The sequence below is a fragment of the Schistocerca nitens genome, chromosome 3 (assembly GCF_023898315.1).
Source record: "Schistocerca nitens isolate TAMUIC-IGC-003100 chromosome 3, iqSchNite1.1, whole genome shotgun sequence".
Lineage (NCBI taxonomy): Eukaryota > Metazoa > Arthropoda > Insecta > Orthoptera > Acrididae > Schistocerca > Schistocerca nitens.
The window spans coordinates 491,792,090-491,808,435 of record NC_064616.1 but is presented as its reverse complement, the minus strand read 5'-3'; the positions used below and the strand labels follow the sequence as shown (position 1 = coordinate 491,808,435).

The 16,346-nt window shown below is 38.4% G+C and overlaps 1 protein-coding gene across 1 annotated transcript in view; it reads left to right on the top strand.

The window, feature by feature from the left end:
* The first annotated feature begins 8,782 nt into the window (after positions 1 to 8,782).
* Positions 8,783 to 16,346, top strand: part of LOC126248419 (uncharacterized) — a 121,598-nt gene continuing 114,034 nt past the window's right edge. The window contains exons 1-3 of the mRNA XM_049949384.1: positions 8,783 to 8,910; positions 9,021 to 9,257; positions 10,293 to 10,450. Of these exons, the coding sequence (XP_049805341.1) occupies positions 8,826 to 8,910; positions 9,021 to 9,257; positions 10,293 to 10,450 (480 nt within the window). The 5' untranslated portion in view covers positions 8,783 to 8,825. The remainder of the gene's footprint in view (positions 8,911 to 9,020; positions 9,258 to 10,292; positions 10,451 to 16,346) is intronic.

Sequence of the window (16,346 nt, the reverse complement as noted above, 5' to 3'; positions counted from 1 at the left end):
CAGTCTAGTGTTTGTATTTGTGCGCACAGGGCATTAAAATGGCTGATATTCGTCAGTGTTCTCGAGAGTCTGTAAGTGAATTCATTGAAATATATAGAAACCACCCATGTTTGTGGAAGATTAAAAAGTAAAGAATATAGTGACAGAGACAGAAAGACAGTAGCATACAGTAGTGACTTAGAGATTAACTATAGTATTCACAACCACAGTACTACAAGTACAGCAGCATACAATGCTCTAATTGAAAAATTGCGGGCAGTTGACGCCTCGGCAAATAGAGAAACGGTAATAAAAAATAAAAAATTCGTTGCGAACTGGCGAAATTATTTGCGGATGGATGTCGAAACTTATAATTATCTCTTAAAGCTTGTAACCCCTCATATTATGAGAAAAAAAACTTGTATGACAAGGCCAATTTCTCCTCATGAACGGCTGGCGGTAACATTAAGATTCCTAGCAACAGGAAGGAGCTACAAGGACTTGGAATTTTCAACTGCAATATCGAAACAAGCGTTGAGTAAAATAATACCCAACACATGTGAAACTATTTACGCTGTCCTGAAGGATGAGTTCATGAAGGCAAGTCAAGTAAATTAAGTCTGTCAGCGAACTATTTACCGAAAAGAGTTATCCAAAGTTCAGAAATCTAGAAGATCTGGTGTAAGAGTAGATCAAGTATACCAGCCAACGTTGTGGTATTTTGATCTGCTTGGCTTCCTTAGTGATCAAGAAACGCCAAGGCCAAGCAGGAGTACAATTGAAGATGAAATTGGAGTGTCAATGTGCCAGGAAATGGAACACGAGGTAATGTAAAACAAAGCAGGTTCGCCCTGCAACTCTCGAAGTAAATGTACGTGAGAGAACTGCTTTCGCTTTAGCAGCCACTGTCTACACCATTTTGACCGCTTTCTCTGTTTCCTGCGGTTGGTTTGAATGTTTTTTGCAACACAAGTTGTGAACGCAGACCACAACAGAACTTCCTCCATTTCTATATTTAAAAATAACTGAATTAAATTTTTGACGTTTACGGGGAGCGTAGTCACTTGGCACTGATTTCTTTTCTACACCGACAGATGGCGGGCGAGTACTAGATTGGGGTTTGTGGCATGTGAACACACCACATTTGCAGCGGTCTTTTGCATGTACAGACATCTGCGTCGATGTCTGCGCAGACAGGTCGTTGCGTGTGGACCAGGCTTAATAGCAGACTTTGGAGATGAAAATACCAAAAACTTGAGTTGCTAATGTATTATTCCATCAAATTCTGGAGGAAATGTTCATTGAGAAAGAAAGAAAGTCTTCATTGTGCAGACATATGAAATAAGGATAATATATGGTATATAGTCTTGAAACTCTTGCTCTTTCAGCTGTCGGCCAGTTCTACCCCTTTACCTCATTAATGATGTTTCTTGTTAACCATCAATTACAGTTAAAAAGCAATAGTAACTTTCACATACATAATACCATGATAAACATTTTCACAGTCACTGCTTCCTTCAAGCAGGCCTCTTTAGAGGTGGTAAAGTCTCGAATACAGAGTTCGGCAACGCTGCACTATTGCTTTCCATTGGCCCATGGCCGACTGCTTGCCGAAAGATGCTATGGGCTGATCACAAACACATCCTGAAATTGCGTGGGCTGGCCGGAGTTGCCGAGCGGTTCTAGGAGCTTCAGTCTCAAACCGCGCGACCACTACGGTCGCAGGTTCGAATCCTGCCTCGGGCATGGAAGTGTGTGATGTCCTTAGGTTAGTTAGGTTTAAGTAGTTCTAAGTTATAGGGGACCGACAACCGCAGATGTTAAGTCCTATAGTGCTCAGAGCCATTTATACAAATGCTTTAGAATTAAAATAGAACTAATATTTATTCACAGCTGTGTCACAATTTTTGTCTTTAACAGTTCACATTAATATATTCACTGCTATAAATCATACACAATTAAGTATTACAGGGCTATATACCAAAACTGTCAGCAGACAAACTGGTGCATTCTTGTAAAATGCTCAGAGAACCTATATGTATCAGATAGTGTTGCCTATTGGAAATGCTCTTCCAGCAGACATAAGGTGACAGTTTCCAGAGTCATAATCTGACAGATTCCGGCCCTTTATTGCATATATACATATTGTATGTATGTACTGTATGTTAACCAGGGACCTAGAAACGACGGAGAGGCTCCATCCCTACTGCAGCCGCAGTGGTCCACAACCCCATGACGACTACCACAGTCCACTTCACTCCTCCACCACCCCACACCGAACCCAGGGTTATTGTGCGGTTCGGTCCCCGGTTGACCCCCATGGAATGTCTCACACCAGGCGAGTGTAACCCCTATGTTTGCGTGGTAGAGTATTGGTGGGGTACGCGTATGTGGAGAACTTGTTTGCGCAGCAACTGCTGACATAGTGTAACTGAGGCGGAATAAGGGGAACCAGCCCGCATTCGCCGAGGCAGAAGGAAAACCGCCTAAAAACCATCCACAGCCTGTCCGGTTCACCGGACCTCACCACATATCCGCCGGGCGGATTCGTGGCAGGGACCAGGCATTCCTTCCCGCCCGGAAAGTCGTGCGTTAGACTGTACGGCCAACCGGGCAGGCATATACACATATTGGCATTGCTTGCTCTTTATAGTTTAAATATATTGTGTGCTTTTATACAGCGTGAAGAAACAATGCTTCACTTGCAGGTCAGCATGCGATTCCTCATCCAAATTCAAGATAAAAGTTTATCTAGCAAAATCAGATCAGACGCATCAGATGTACAGAGGAATGTGGGTCACCCTGCACTACCCTACAAGCTGTTATAGGTCACTGAGTAGATTGCTGCGACATCAAACCCACATCCACCACGGAGCTATAGTTCGACTTCTCATTAGGATCCTTTTCACTTTTTAGACGTCCCTCCCCTAGTTATCGTTTATAAGCAGGACATCATTCTATCACATGACCGTGGAATCCATTAAACTGCATCCATGTGTCTACTAACTGCACAGAGCACAACCATTAATGTTCCTGTAAAGGTCATGTAGGGTTGTTTCCTGATGGAGTACACAAACGATGAATACTTTGGTACACTTTTGGTGCAGGGTATACCTAACAACCAAGGTGCTGCTGCTTCTCCATGAATATGTTACGTGATACCATCAAAGGTGCCATCCTGATAAGAATGTTTTTCGTTGTCTGGAGCAACGCCTTCAGGAAACTGGTAATATTTGTTCACAAATAATGGACAGAGGTTGTGCAGGGACTAGATGTACTCCATGAGCAGAGGACGCGATTCTTCAAACTGTTCACCAGTCACTTTGGCGAAGTACCCATGACACTGCAAAGGAACTGCATCCATATCATTACACATTTAGTCAACACCACTGACCAGAAGATTGCATTTGACAAGTACAGTTTTGTGATTGATTTTTACACCAATTGCAAAATAATGAAAAATATTATAAATAATGTGATCTGGACTGATGAATCTAGCTTCATTCATAAAGATGTTTTCAACCTCCACAACAGCCATTATTGGTCAGAACACAAGCCACATGTCATGTCACCCATGCACGTGGCTTTCAGGCAGTCTTGGGCATCAACCTGTGCACTGAAATCCTGGGAGGAGTGTTTGTGATCTCTTACCTATTGGCAGACAGGCGGACTTTTCCTTACAATACTTTGCCAGAAACATTAGAAAACGTTCCACTTGGTATCTGGTGACGGCTATGGTTTCACCATAATGGTCCACCTCCACACTTTGGAATTAATGTGCATAGCTATTTAACTGAAGCCTCTCCAAGGAAATGGACTGGTTGTGGAGGTCCAATGTTCTGGTCTCCACGTTCCTTGGACCTTACCCCACTAGATTTTTATTTGTTCTTCACTTAAACGAACAAGTATATAGTACTCCAGCAATGGACATACACGACCTCATAGCTCACGTGCATGTTGCGTCAGTAATGATGGATGCAGGTGTGTTGCATAGGGTCCAGCAATGTATGTCCAGCAAGTGGCGAAGTTCTTACAATTTCAAGTTGGTCGCTTTGAACATCTTCCCTGAAGTGAACGTTACTCATATCTGAATGAAGATAAGCCTGGACATCAAATATACAGAACAGAATTATTGTGTGTATCATAGCATGCAGTCTAGCGTCGCCTTTCTATTGTGCTTTTGTACCTCATTGGCCACAGATGATGTTACTGTATCCGCTATTATTTTCTATGGACGAAAAAAAGTGGTCCTTTACTTCTGTAAGATGTTCGTGTCATGTCTTAATGTTCAAATAAAGGTAACAGTAGCAGAGGTGTAAATTGGGTTCAATTTGATGCTTAAACTGGAAACAAAATTTTTTGTTGACACGAACGCGGCTCGAAGTAGCAGCAAGTCTGCATGTTGTTCCCATGGTATTCCATCGTCTCTATGAGCTAATGGGACAGCTCCAGCACAGTGCAGAGTTCATGCTACCTGTCCTTGGGCATGTCGCATGTAGGAATGCCAGAGCCTCGTTTTAAAATCTCATTTCTATTAAACCTATACGTAGGACTAGATTTCTGCTAGATACACATTTGTATTGCAGTGGGATGAGGTATCACATGGTAACCGCCAAGTCAGGCATTTTTTTCTTCATAACGTGTATTCTAAAACATTTTCCTTGTTCTACTTGGACTTTAAACTATTCCTCCACTAATTAACAGCCTAAATAAGCAGGTGCCCATTATGTCATCACTGTATAGACTTATTTTCTCGGGATTATATTTGTTGTGTTTATCCCATTTGAAGCATATATGAGGAAAAGAATAGAAATCATTTCATTGGAGGACATGACACTATCCATCACTCACCCTTGTGACTCATAAACGAGTGTAGTATTCAACCACAAAAATCATTGGACAATTACTCAGGGAAGAGGTTAATAGATAATAAAAATAATATGCTTGTCTCGTTTTCAGAAGGTCAGCAACCAAATTCCTCCTCTGTCTATCCATATTTAGGTTTTTTAACTGACTTCGTGAATTATTTAAGGCAGGGATCTCCAAAATACAACCAGCGAGCTGCATTCAGCCAGTGAAGAAATTTAATCTGGCCTATTCTTGAGAGTAAGTTTTGAAAGATAGGGTGCGATTCTTCCCATATGTTTAACTCTTTTAACATCTTAAGCTTTCTTTATTTCCAGTACATGTGTATTGTGTCTGTTCAGACTAAAAAAAGAAAAGTGGATAGTGAGTGAAACTTCCTGCCAAATTAAAACTTTGTGCTGGACTGAGACTCAGACACAGGACCTTTGATTTTAGGTCCCAAGTTCGAGTCTTGGTCCAGTACACAGATTTAATCTGCGAAGTAGATTCATATCAGTGCACACTCCCCTGCAGAGTGAAAATTTCATTCTGGAAACATCATCCAGGCTGTGGCTAAGCCATGTCGCCACAGTACCCTTTCTTCCAGGAGCGATAGTTCTGCAAGGTTTGGAGGAGGGCTTCTGTGAAGTTTAGAAGATAGGAGATGAGGTGGTGTAGGAAACAGAGCTGTGATGACAGGTCATCAGTCGTGCCTCAGCTCAGATGGTAGAGCACTTGCCTACAAAAGGCAAGGGTCCCGATTTCGAATGTTGGTCCAGAACATAGTTTTAGTCTGCCAGGAAGTTTCATATCAGCGCACACTCAGCTGCAGAGTGAAAGTTTCATTCTGGATGGTGAGTGTCTTATCTTCAACAAAATTTGGGCCATGTAATATTTTGTTATAGATAAATACATCAAGCAAATGTGTCTTATCATTAAGGAAGTTATTGCTGTTCTTAAGAAATACAATACTCATCATCACAATGAAGAAATGCATGGTGCACAGTTTGGTAGAGAGGTGAATTTTCATTACAGCTGAAAAACTGTTTCCAGACAAAGCAGAACAATGTAAAGTAGTTACTCTTTCGGCAAATATAGTGGCACTTCCAGTTAAAATTTTTGTTTGTAATTTATCTTGACAGTTGCAAGAAAAGGTATCTAAATTTGCTCAGCCGCAGACTCAAAACACTGCACAAATCTGAAGAAATCTCTAATACTGCTAAAGCTGTGCTGTTTTTTTACAATTATTAATACACCGTTGATGAAGAACTAGCAGATATGATATCCTTGTGGGGTACAGTTTGAGGAGAGGGAGGAAATACAGGGGTTGGAAAAATATATGGAACATCGAGAAAAATGCATGTCTGAACATAAATGCAGATGCTGCCCAAGCCTGCAGGTTGCGATATTATATTTCATCAGGGATGGCACTTGTGCAATGTCTTCCATATGTGCAGGTGTCAGTCATGGTCAGAACAGTGCTCTGTGCAGCTGTGAATGGATTATGTCAGAGCTAAGTGAATTCGAATCTGGGCACATTGTTGGTGCTCGTATGGTGGGTGCTTCCACAATCAACATTGCTGAAGAATTTTGTGTTTGGATAGAAACCATATAGAAGATTTATACCACATAAAAAAACGTCATTTACTAAGTTACAACGTGGGTGAAAGTGTGTGTCATGTGATCTTGAGATACGATCATTGAAGAGGATTTAAATGAAACATAGGAGGACAATAGCTGCAAAGGTCACTGCAGATGTGAATGTCACACTCATGAACTCTGTCAGTACCAAATCAACGTGAAGTTAGCTTCATTAGCAGGGAATTTGCAGTATGAGCTGGAAGTCCAAAACCATTCATCACTGATCCAAATAAAATTTTTGAAAACATTATCAGCGATCTTATATTAATATAATAATAACAAAACGTTAGAATTCGTTTTCTAAACACGAACTATTACGGTACATATTAATTACATTATTAATATTTTCACAATTGTTTCTTTAATACAAAAGTAAAGCCAACGGAAGAACAATTGTAAAACATACTTACTAATGACAGTTTTGTTGAGATGCAATTTTCTGTGTAAACAAGTGTAACTTTTCCAACGGTGATAAGTCGCAGAAATCGCAGGAGTCACAGAAATTGCAGAAATAGCAAGGGTACAGTGCGGAGGGATACAAGATCTGGATTCCGTAACTGCAACAAATCACAGTTAAGAATAGCAGATACTGAAAAGTAGCATTCACAGAAATCACTGCTATCGGAAAATCGCAGTTTAGCCCATCACTATTCGAATCTGACACTAAAGCCCGGTCCACACGCAACGATCTGTCTGCGCAGACATCGGCGCAGATGTCTGTACATGCAAAAGATCGCTGTAAATGTGGTGTGTTCACACGACACAAACCCCAATCTACTACTCGCCCGCCATCTGTCGGTGTAGAAATGAAATATCAGTGGCAAGCGACTACGCTCCCCGTAAACGTCAAAATTTAATTCAGTTATTTTGAAATATAGAAATGGAGGAAGTTCTGTTGTGGTCTGTGGTCGCAACTTGTGTTGCAAAAAACATTCAGACCAACCGCAGGAAACAGAGAAAGCGGTCAAAATGGTGTAGACAGTGGCTGCTAAAGCGACAGCAGTTTCCTCACGTAAGTTTACTTCGAGAGTTGCAGGGCGAACCAGTTTTGTTTTACATTACCTCGTGTTCCATTTCCTCGCACATTGGCACTCCAATTTCATCTTCAATTGTACTCCTGCTTGGTCTTGGCGTTTCTTGATCACTAAGAAAGACAAGCAGATCAAAATACCATAACTCTGGCTGGTATACTTGATCTACTCCTACACCAGATCTTCTAGATTTCTGAACTTTGGATAACTCTTTTCGGTAAACAATTCGCTGACAGACTTAATTTACTTGACTTGCCTTCATGAACTCATCCTTCAGGAAAGCGTAAATAGCTTCACATCTGTTGGGTACTATTTCACTCAATGCTTGTTTCGATATTACAGATGAAAATTCCAAATCCTTGTAGCTCCTTCCTGTTGCTAGGAATCTTAATGTTACCGCCAGCCGTTCATGAGGAGAAATTGCCCTTCTCATACAAGTATTTTTTCTCATAATATGAGGGGTTACAAGCTTTAAGAGATAATTATAAGTTTCGACATCCATCCGCAATTTATTTCGCCAGTTCGCAACGATTTTTTTTATTTTTTATTGCTGTTTCTCTGTTTGCCGAGACGTCAACTGCCCGCAATTTTTCAATTAGAGCATTGTATGCGGCTGTCTTTTTGTCTCGGTCACTATATTCTTTACTTTTAATCTTCCACAAACATGGGTGGTTTCTATATATTTCAATGAATTCACTTACAAACTCTCGAGAACACTGACGAGTACCAGCCATTTTAATGCCCTGTGCGCACAAATATAAACACTAGACTGAGCAAACAGCTGTTTCGCGCCAGATTTGCGGCGATCTCCTGTCCACACGCTCCAACTTGTCTGCGCAGATGTGGTTTGAACCCACAGATTTGAGAGGTTTCGCTCAAACCTCCAACTCCAACTTCCAGGTTTGCACACACCTCAGATTGGTGCAAATCTTCTGTCCACACGCAACGATCTGTCTGCGCACATGTGATGTGCGCAGACAGATCGTTGCGTGTGGACCAGCCTTAACAGTATTCCTGCTTTGACTGTCTGGTAGCACTGGTAGCAACTATAGCCGGACTTATTTCAGTAGAGTTCTGCAGGTCTTGACAGCAACTCTTAACTGAATTTAGCGTTTTTATTATTTCACAGTTTTAAAGTTTCATATGTTCTTGATTACGCTAGTGAACTTCAATAATTTTACATAAAGTATATTAATCATAATTAATGTGCGATCTATCTTCGTCCTTTTTGTTTCTAACCATAGAAGCTCTGAAAATGTATAATGTCTTTGATGTAACGTCTTTGACGTTCAAGCGTCAGTTGCTGTGTTGTGTTTAAGTTGTTAGGGTATGGGCGTGGACAAATTCGTAATTCCAAAAATGCGATTTAAACTTATGCTTATGTTGTCCATAGTGCTTCTGCATATAGCATTGAGTGAGTGTGCCAAATTATTTTGTTTGTTTACAAAATTTTAAGTTATGGTTTTGTGTTTCTCTTTCATTAAGGAATATGCATATGAGTCACCAATCATTTCCGAATTGCAGTTTCAGCGAATTGTACAATTCCACCCGTTATTCAAGATTCATGGTTTTCTTGGGAAAATGGGAAGAGTACCATTACGGAGATCAACGGAGATTCAATGTCGAGGAAAGGGCGCTGCCTCGCAATGAAAGAAGAATACCATGTCAACTACACGTTTGTTTTCAAGGAAGATACGTTAACTTGTTATAATTGTGTGAAGCTCATTGTACGGACAGTGAACGTTCTCGAGAAAATAGAGAGTAAGTGCGCTTAGATTTGATGTGATTTTCAATACAACAGAAAAAAATCCTAATAAATCATACCCGTAAAAACTTCTCGACACTTGCTTTAAGAAATCACTTAAAAGCACTTGGATGGGATATCAGTTCCAACCGTACAGATATGCGAAACACGTCATCAAATGTTTTAGTTTGTATAATTTGAATTGTAATTACTGATTGTCAATTGACTCTAGCTGATGTGTAAGACTTAGGTGATTTGGAAATAGGGCATACATTGTTTGTGCCTATATAATAGATGTGATTTGGGCATTTATTGTAGAACTGAGTGCAGCATGAATGCTGTTATTTACTTTGAGTAAACAGTTGTGCTTAGTTCTGATGTATCAGTTGCCTTTTTTAACTCTGTATGACTGCAGCTTAACAGATCAATAGTTGTGGCCTTGTGAAGTTGTCAGTCTAATTTTTTGTTCCTGGTTTAGCCATGGTTAACCCTGAGAAGTGTGTACCAGGAACAGTGTTCAGTAATGGTAAAAGTTACATAACAGTATTTAAAAACTGTCCATAAGAATGTACTCTGGGAGATTATAATCAGGTACAGCATTACTTAATTATGCAACCACTTTGCCAGTTTTTGGTTTTAAAGTAGAAAGTCAGACCTGAAAAATGTTTCTTTTTTATGTTATTGTTATTTCTTGTATGTTTGGTAGTTTGCCGTGTGCTCTTGTGTAGTGAGAAAGTAGCACACTAAAGTAATACAACAACAATTATTTTGTAAGAATGGATATATACTTTTTAGTGGAGTAATACAGTCATGTGCAAATAGCTTTCTAAAAGGAAAATATTATTTACGTAGATCTGGATTTGGAGATGTTTATGTACACTTACAGCATATTAATAACAGTTGCACCATCAAATTGCTTAAATATTTTCCAATACATTTGGGGGAAAAAGGTTATGTGCGATATAACAAGATTGCAGTACCATGCAGAGAATTCAGGTTATGATTGTATTTGTAGTAAGTGCAAAATCTTACACAATCCTGTGTTTATGCAGCACCCTGTGTCACAATTGGAGCAAATGAAGAACCAACAGTTGAGAGAGTTTGCAGAGGTTTACATTCGGATCAACAGCTGATAACACTTTTCTCAGAAAATTACGTGCCTGTTAATTGTCGGTCCAGTTTAGAAGGAGTGTGGCAGTTTGCATACCAGGTCGGTATTTCTTTTTATAGTTGTCTATTTAATTGGTATTTAAGTTCTTTTCCACTATTGTTTTCATTTAATACAATGTGGCAACTTGTCTTGAGAAATTAGGAAGTCTTAGGTTATTTGAATTCAGAGAAAGAGTCAGTGAATTGTGAAAAGATTTGTTTTGGGGAGGGGCAGCTGACAAAAACAAATTTACTGTCATTTTTGTTACACATATCTGAGCTTCTGCATTGGTAACATTGGTGGAGTTGTGTATGGTAAAGTCAAGATGAACGTTAAATTTTAATGTTGCTAATTGTGGCTACCTTCAGTGACCTCCAGAATCTTTGTTATTCTCTGTGGATTCTCAGGCTCTTGATCTGTTACACACTGCATGATTGTGAATAAAATACAGTGAAACGTGCTTATGAAATGGTCATGCACAAAAAAAAAGTAGATGTTGGTTTGTAATTTTTTTAAGAATACAAACATAGATCAATATTTGAACAAACTTTGTTGTTTCCTTACAAAAAATCAAAAAAAATTGCTGAATATTCAGCCTTTGTTCAGTTTTTCCATTTTTTAACACTAACTTCAATGCCTAATAGTAAGTATAGTGTCATGCTTCAGGTTACTATAACAGTAGTGTGAACAACATCCAGTTTGAAACATCATGTAGTGTTGCAACCAAAATCTATTGTTATTATATTCCAGGGCAACGGTTTGAAGCATGTTGCTGTAAATATTTCTCACATACTTGACATTAGCACATAGTGACATAGCATGTCACAAAATGGTGGTGAATCTGTTTCTGTAATGTCATTAGTTTTATCAGTCAGACTGAAAAACTCCTGCAGTAGAATGATCAGCAGCCACTACATATTATTCTGACACAAACTTTTCTTGTATGACTCTGTTTGTCATTTTTGCTTCATTTTGTGAGTACCTCAAAGTTCCTAGTCAAGATTAGGAATACTGTGGAATTAAGCATATTATTCTGTGTTGACATCTGACTAGGTTTAATGGATCAAGAGGAATAGTTCATACAAGTTATTGGTTTTGACCACTGACATAATATTAACAGCTGCTGTGATGTCCTCTTTTTGTGTGTGTATTCACAGCAGGCCAGTTGTTACTTGGTGAAGACAACAAATGTGGTGGGGTTGGGGGGGGGGGGGGGGTGGCATTGTGGTGACAGACTGAGGTGTAGCTTTTCCCAAGGACTGGGTTGAGTTGTAAGGTGGTGACATTTTGGCTTTGAGTTGGCAGATTGAACAAATGTGAAATTAAAATATCCTGGCTGTAGTGGCAGACTGATTGGTAGTTTAGACCATTTAAAAAAGTTACTAATGATTATAGTCCCATATTGTAAACAGTTTTTGATGTGTATTTCCTACATTACTGGTCAAAGCCGATGACTTGTATCCAATAATAAGCCATAACAATGTAATTCTGCAGATTTTATATGTAGTATGAGCTTTCTCATTGTGTCTGAAGTTTATGATAAAACAGTATAATTTTTTGCGGTAATGGTGACTACAATGTATTAAATTTTAACTTTATTTTATGAACACTAACAAAATCATCAGGTTCGTATTCGTCATGTTTTCAGTTCTAATTGGAATTGGAATAATCACTAATAAATGTGGAGAAAATTAGAAAATCATTCCCAGCCATGAAAACTAGTGAAACCAAACTTGTTTCTTCATTAAACAAAAATTGGTTCATGGGAATGTAGGCTTTCAACCTGAAAATATTTTGGTGAAATAGTCTCTAGCCTATAATGCTGTATTTAAATATGGTTACATACTGTCCATTTATAGACACCTAATGTGGGAAAGCTAAATATTATATTACCGCATACAATCTTGCTATATAGTTACAGAAGTAACAGTATTGTGAGAATTATCATGCCATAAAATTGGTGACAAGAGACTGAATTAATCATAATATCCAAATTAATACTAACTGTAACAATATCTGAGCAGTTTGAAGTAAGTGAAGGCTGAAATCATCAGTTGTCATTGAAGTTATTAATATAGAAAAGGACAAGTAGCATATGCTTTGTTGGTCTGTGTTATTTTGTTTAATTAATTATCTGAAATGAAATATCAATCTGTCTTTTATAATGGCGGTCTGAGGTGAAATGTCATGATCACAGTGGAGGAGAAATGTGTTGGTAAAAGTCTAGAATAGGTCCAGTGGCGTACTTGTGTGTTTCGTGCAGGAATGTTGTCAGCACTTGATGTGAACAAAAGAAAGTTCTAATTGGAATTGGAATAATCACTAATAAATGTGGAGAAAATTAGAAAATCATTCCCGGCCATGAAAACTAGTGAAACCAAACTTGTTTCTTCATTAAACAAAAATTGGTTCATGGGAATGTAGGCTTTCAACCTGTTATGCAGCCATTGAGAGAGCAGCAGGCAGACGACTTGTTTTGAAGTAATACATAAAGGGTGAAACATTGTTGTAAACAAGGATTATAAATGCAATTGCTCCTTGTCTAAGTGACAGTTGTTTACACTGTGATAGTATTTGGAAACCAAGGAAATCATCATAACCAATGATATATTTGAAAAAGCAGTGAAATATATATCTGCTCTGTGTTTTTACACAATCGGTCTGCATGAGCACACTGATTAAGTGGATCAGTGTTTTCTAATTAAATCATGGCAGAAGGTAGGTGGACCAATGTTTATTAATATATTGAATGTGCTGCTCTTTTATGGATAAACATCAATCGGCATACCTTCTCCCATGATTTAATTAAAAAACATTGACCCACTTACTCATTGTTTTTGTGCAGATCAATTGCGTTGTCATTTTACCATCACATTTGATACATTTTTGTCTCTCTGTAATTAATCCATGAGACATGCCCCAACGGATGACGTTGCCGTGCAGAACTAAATCATTTAAATCAGTCCACTTTATAGCACTCACAGCCATAGTCACAAAATATTTCTCTGAAAGCTCACGAATAAACAGAAAAACATCAAACAAGACATTGTTTTCAATTTTGTTGGTAGAAACACATTGCCTCACTTCTCACCTCTTCTTGGTTATCTCAGTCATACCATTGGCTATGCGAAACTTACGCGTTGCCAACATATGAGCAGAAGATTAGCACCGCTATGACTGTCGCTGGCCCTGATCTAGACTTTAGCCAGTGTGTTCACGTCCATTGTTCTGAGATTGGTCCGTAGTAGTATTGGAAAGTTTGCTTAAAAAAGAATGGCTGTTATCAACCTGAAGGTTAATTTATTCAAGGTTTCTTGCTTATGGCCACTAACGTTAATGGATACTCACTAAACATTTACTTAATGGTGATGAGTAAGTAAGTAAATAACAATACATGCTGTTTTCTTCAGCCTGCAGATTGGTTGATGCAGCTCTCCATATTAACCTCTTGATTATTGTTATTGATAATTATGTACTCAAAAGAATAATGTCGTTATTGTATTTCTTCTTCTTTGTCTTCCATCAAGCAGTGGCTGTTTCAGTTATGTGTGTGTTGGGCCCATCTGCTATTTGGTCTGACATTTCTTCTTCCTCCTGGATGCTAATGGAACTTTCTTTTTGACAATATTGCATTGTATACGCTTTACATAGCTCCACAAATCATTTCTGTAACCCACAGTCTTTCGTGCAGCTGTGATGCTGCTGTAAGTGACCATTTCTTACTCATTGATGAATATAACTGCTCTACAAAACTTCATTTCGTAGCCTGAAATCTGTTCTGTCTTCCTCTTTATGTAGTTACATATTGCTGCTATGTCTGAAGTTTGTTGAAGCCACTGTTTGTAAAATGTCATCACTAGATCGTGCCCAGTTTATTTTGCCCCCCCCCCCTTTTTTTTGCCATGCTTCATAGGATAAAATTTGATCAAATTGATAGCGCTGCTCTAAAGGATGTTTTGTGATTATAATATATTTTGAATAAAGGTTTTCACATTGAGCAAACACAATTGACCAAAGTGTGGTTACATTGTAACAGGCTCTTCCGCTGGGTGGTGTTACTGGCAATTTGTTTTCATCTGTTGTAGCCAATTGGTTAATAGTATCCAGTTGCCATTGATAATTGCAGAATGATTTCTGCCAACAGAATTTCTGCTTTGATTTGTTTTCTATGAGACCAGAAGAAAACTATAACTGCTGACAGACTGACCAGTACATATAGCCTGGGGTCTAGGATATGTCGGGAGTTGGGAAAGCCAACAAATCTCAGCTTGAAAATACAATTGCCACAATGGATTCATGTGTAGCATAGTCCAAGATATACGTCCATCGTTGCAGTAACCTGCTTATTTATGATTTTATTGAAAATTCCAAGAATGTGGTTAAATTCGAACCTAACAGAATAAAATAAAAACTAACTTTATTTATGAGCCATAGGAAATTACGAACGAGCATTCTGATAGGCCAGTGATGACTGACTCGCGATTCATAACGTTTAATTCCTGTCATTCATAGGGTCAACAGTTACTAACTACAACACACGATGGAAAACCTGCAGTGTACCATAAGTGCACTTTTACCACACAATTTCCTTCTTTTTTTACCTATACATATTTCGCTGAAGTTTCGGTGTCATCAGTGATTTAATTTTATTTTCTTAATAACACATACTGATGTCTGCATAGCTGTCTGTCATCTGTAACTAATAGGGATGTTCCTTTATTATGTTACTTATGTATAACAACAGTATGGCAATGGTGAAACTTCACCCGAATGTGTACGGGTCAAAAAGAACAAACTTGTATTCGCTCAGTTGCGATTTGCTGAATTTCTTTTTTGTAACATTAATTTGAAAGCAAACATGAACAAAAAGATCATTATACTATTATTAGATAGTAATCATAGGATTAATATATATCATATTGATGTGGATTCATAAACTTTTTCATCGGCAAACGCTTTTGTTCAGGCACTTTTCTTTGAGAACTCACTCATCATTCCAAAGGTAATTAATGCTGACAGTGTATACAGGCAATGTATAATAGTTTCTCCATGTATTTCTCCACTCCAATGTTACACAAACAACCACCTTTGCCGAATCCCTGTTCAAGTAAATTCTTACGCACAAACAGTATTTGACTAAAACTGCTTGAACTGGATAAATATACCATTAAAGAAGTATGATGAAATATTAGATTAAAACAGTGAAAGATAAGTTCATGTTTAATAGGATGGATGCGACTTCTTCTCTCACAGTTGTTTGAAGAGTGGGTTAATTTCCAACACTACTGCTTTCTTGACATTCCTGATGGTGTGAAGATTGTAGCAATATTTGATTTATTGGCCACTATTGTTCAGACACAATATATGTCTCAAAAATTCTGCTACGTATTGGCGTTAATGATATGGGCCTGTAATTTATTGGATTACTCTTATTGCCTTTCTTTAATATTTGGGGGGGACCTGTGCAATTTTCCAGTCTTTGTGTATGGATCTTTTGTCGAACCAGCAGTTGTACATGATTGTTAACTGTGGAGCTATTGCATCAGCATACTCTAAAAGGAACCTAATTGCTATACAGTCCGGACTCGAAGACTTGCTGTTATTAAATGATTGAAGTTGCTTCACTACTCCAAGGATATCTTGAGTCAAATAATGGAATATTTGCTTCATAATCTTTGGTGAAGGAATTTCGGAAGGTTGTGTTAAGTAACTCCACTGTCATCGTTAGTATTTCCATTGCTGTCACTCATAGAAGGCATTGATTGTCTCTTATCGCTAGCATACATTACATATAACCAGAGTATCTTTGGATTTTCTGCCAGGTTTCAAGACAAACTTTCTTTGTGAAAGCTATTATAAGCTTCTCTAATTGTAGTCCATTGTAAATTTTGAGCTTCTGTAAAAGTTTGTCAGTCTCGGGGATTTTGCATTTGTTTAAATTTGGCGTGGTTTTTTC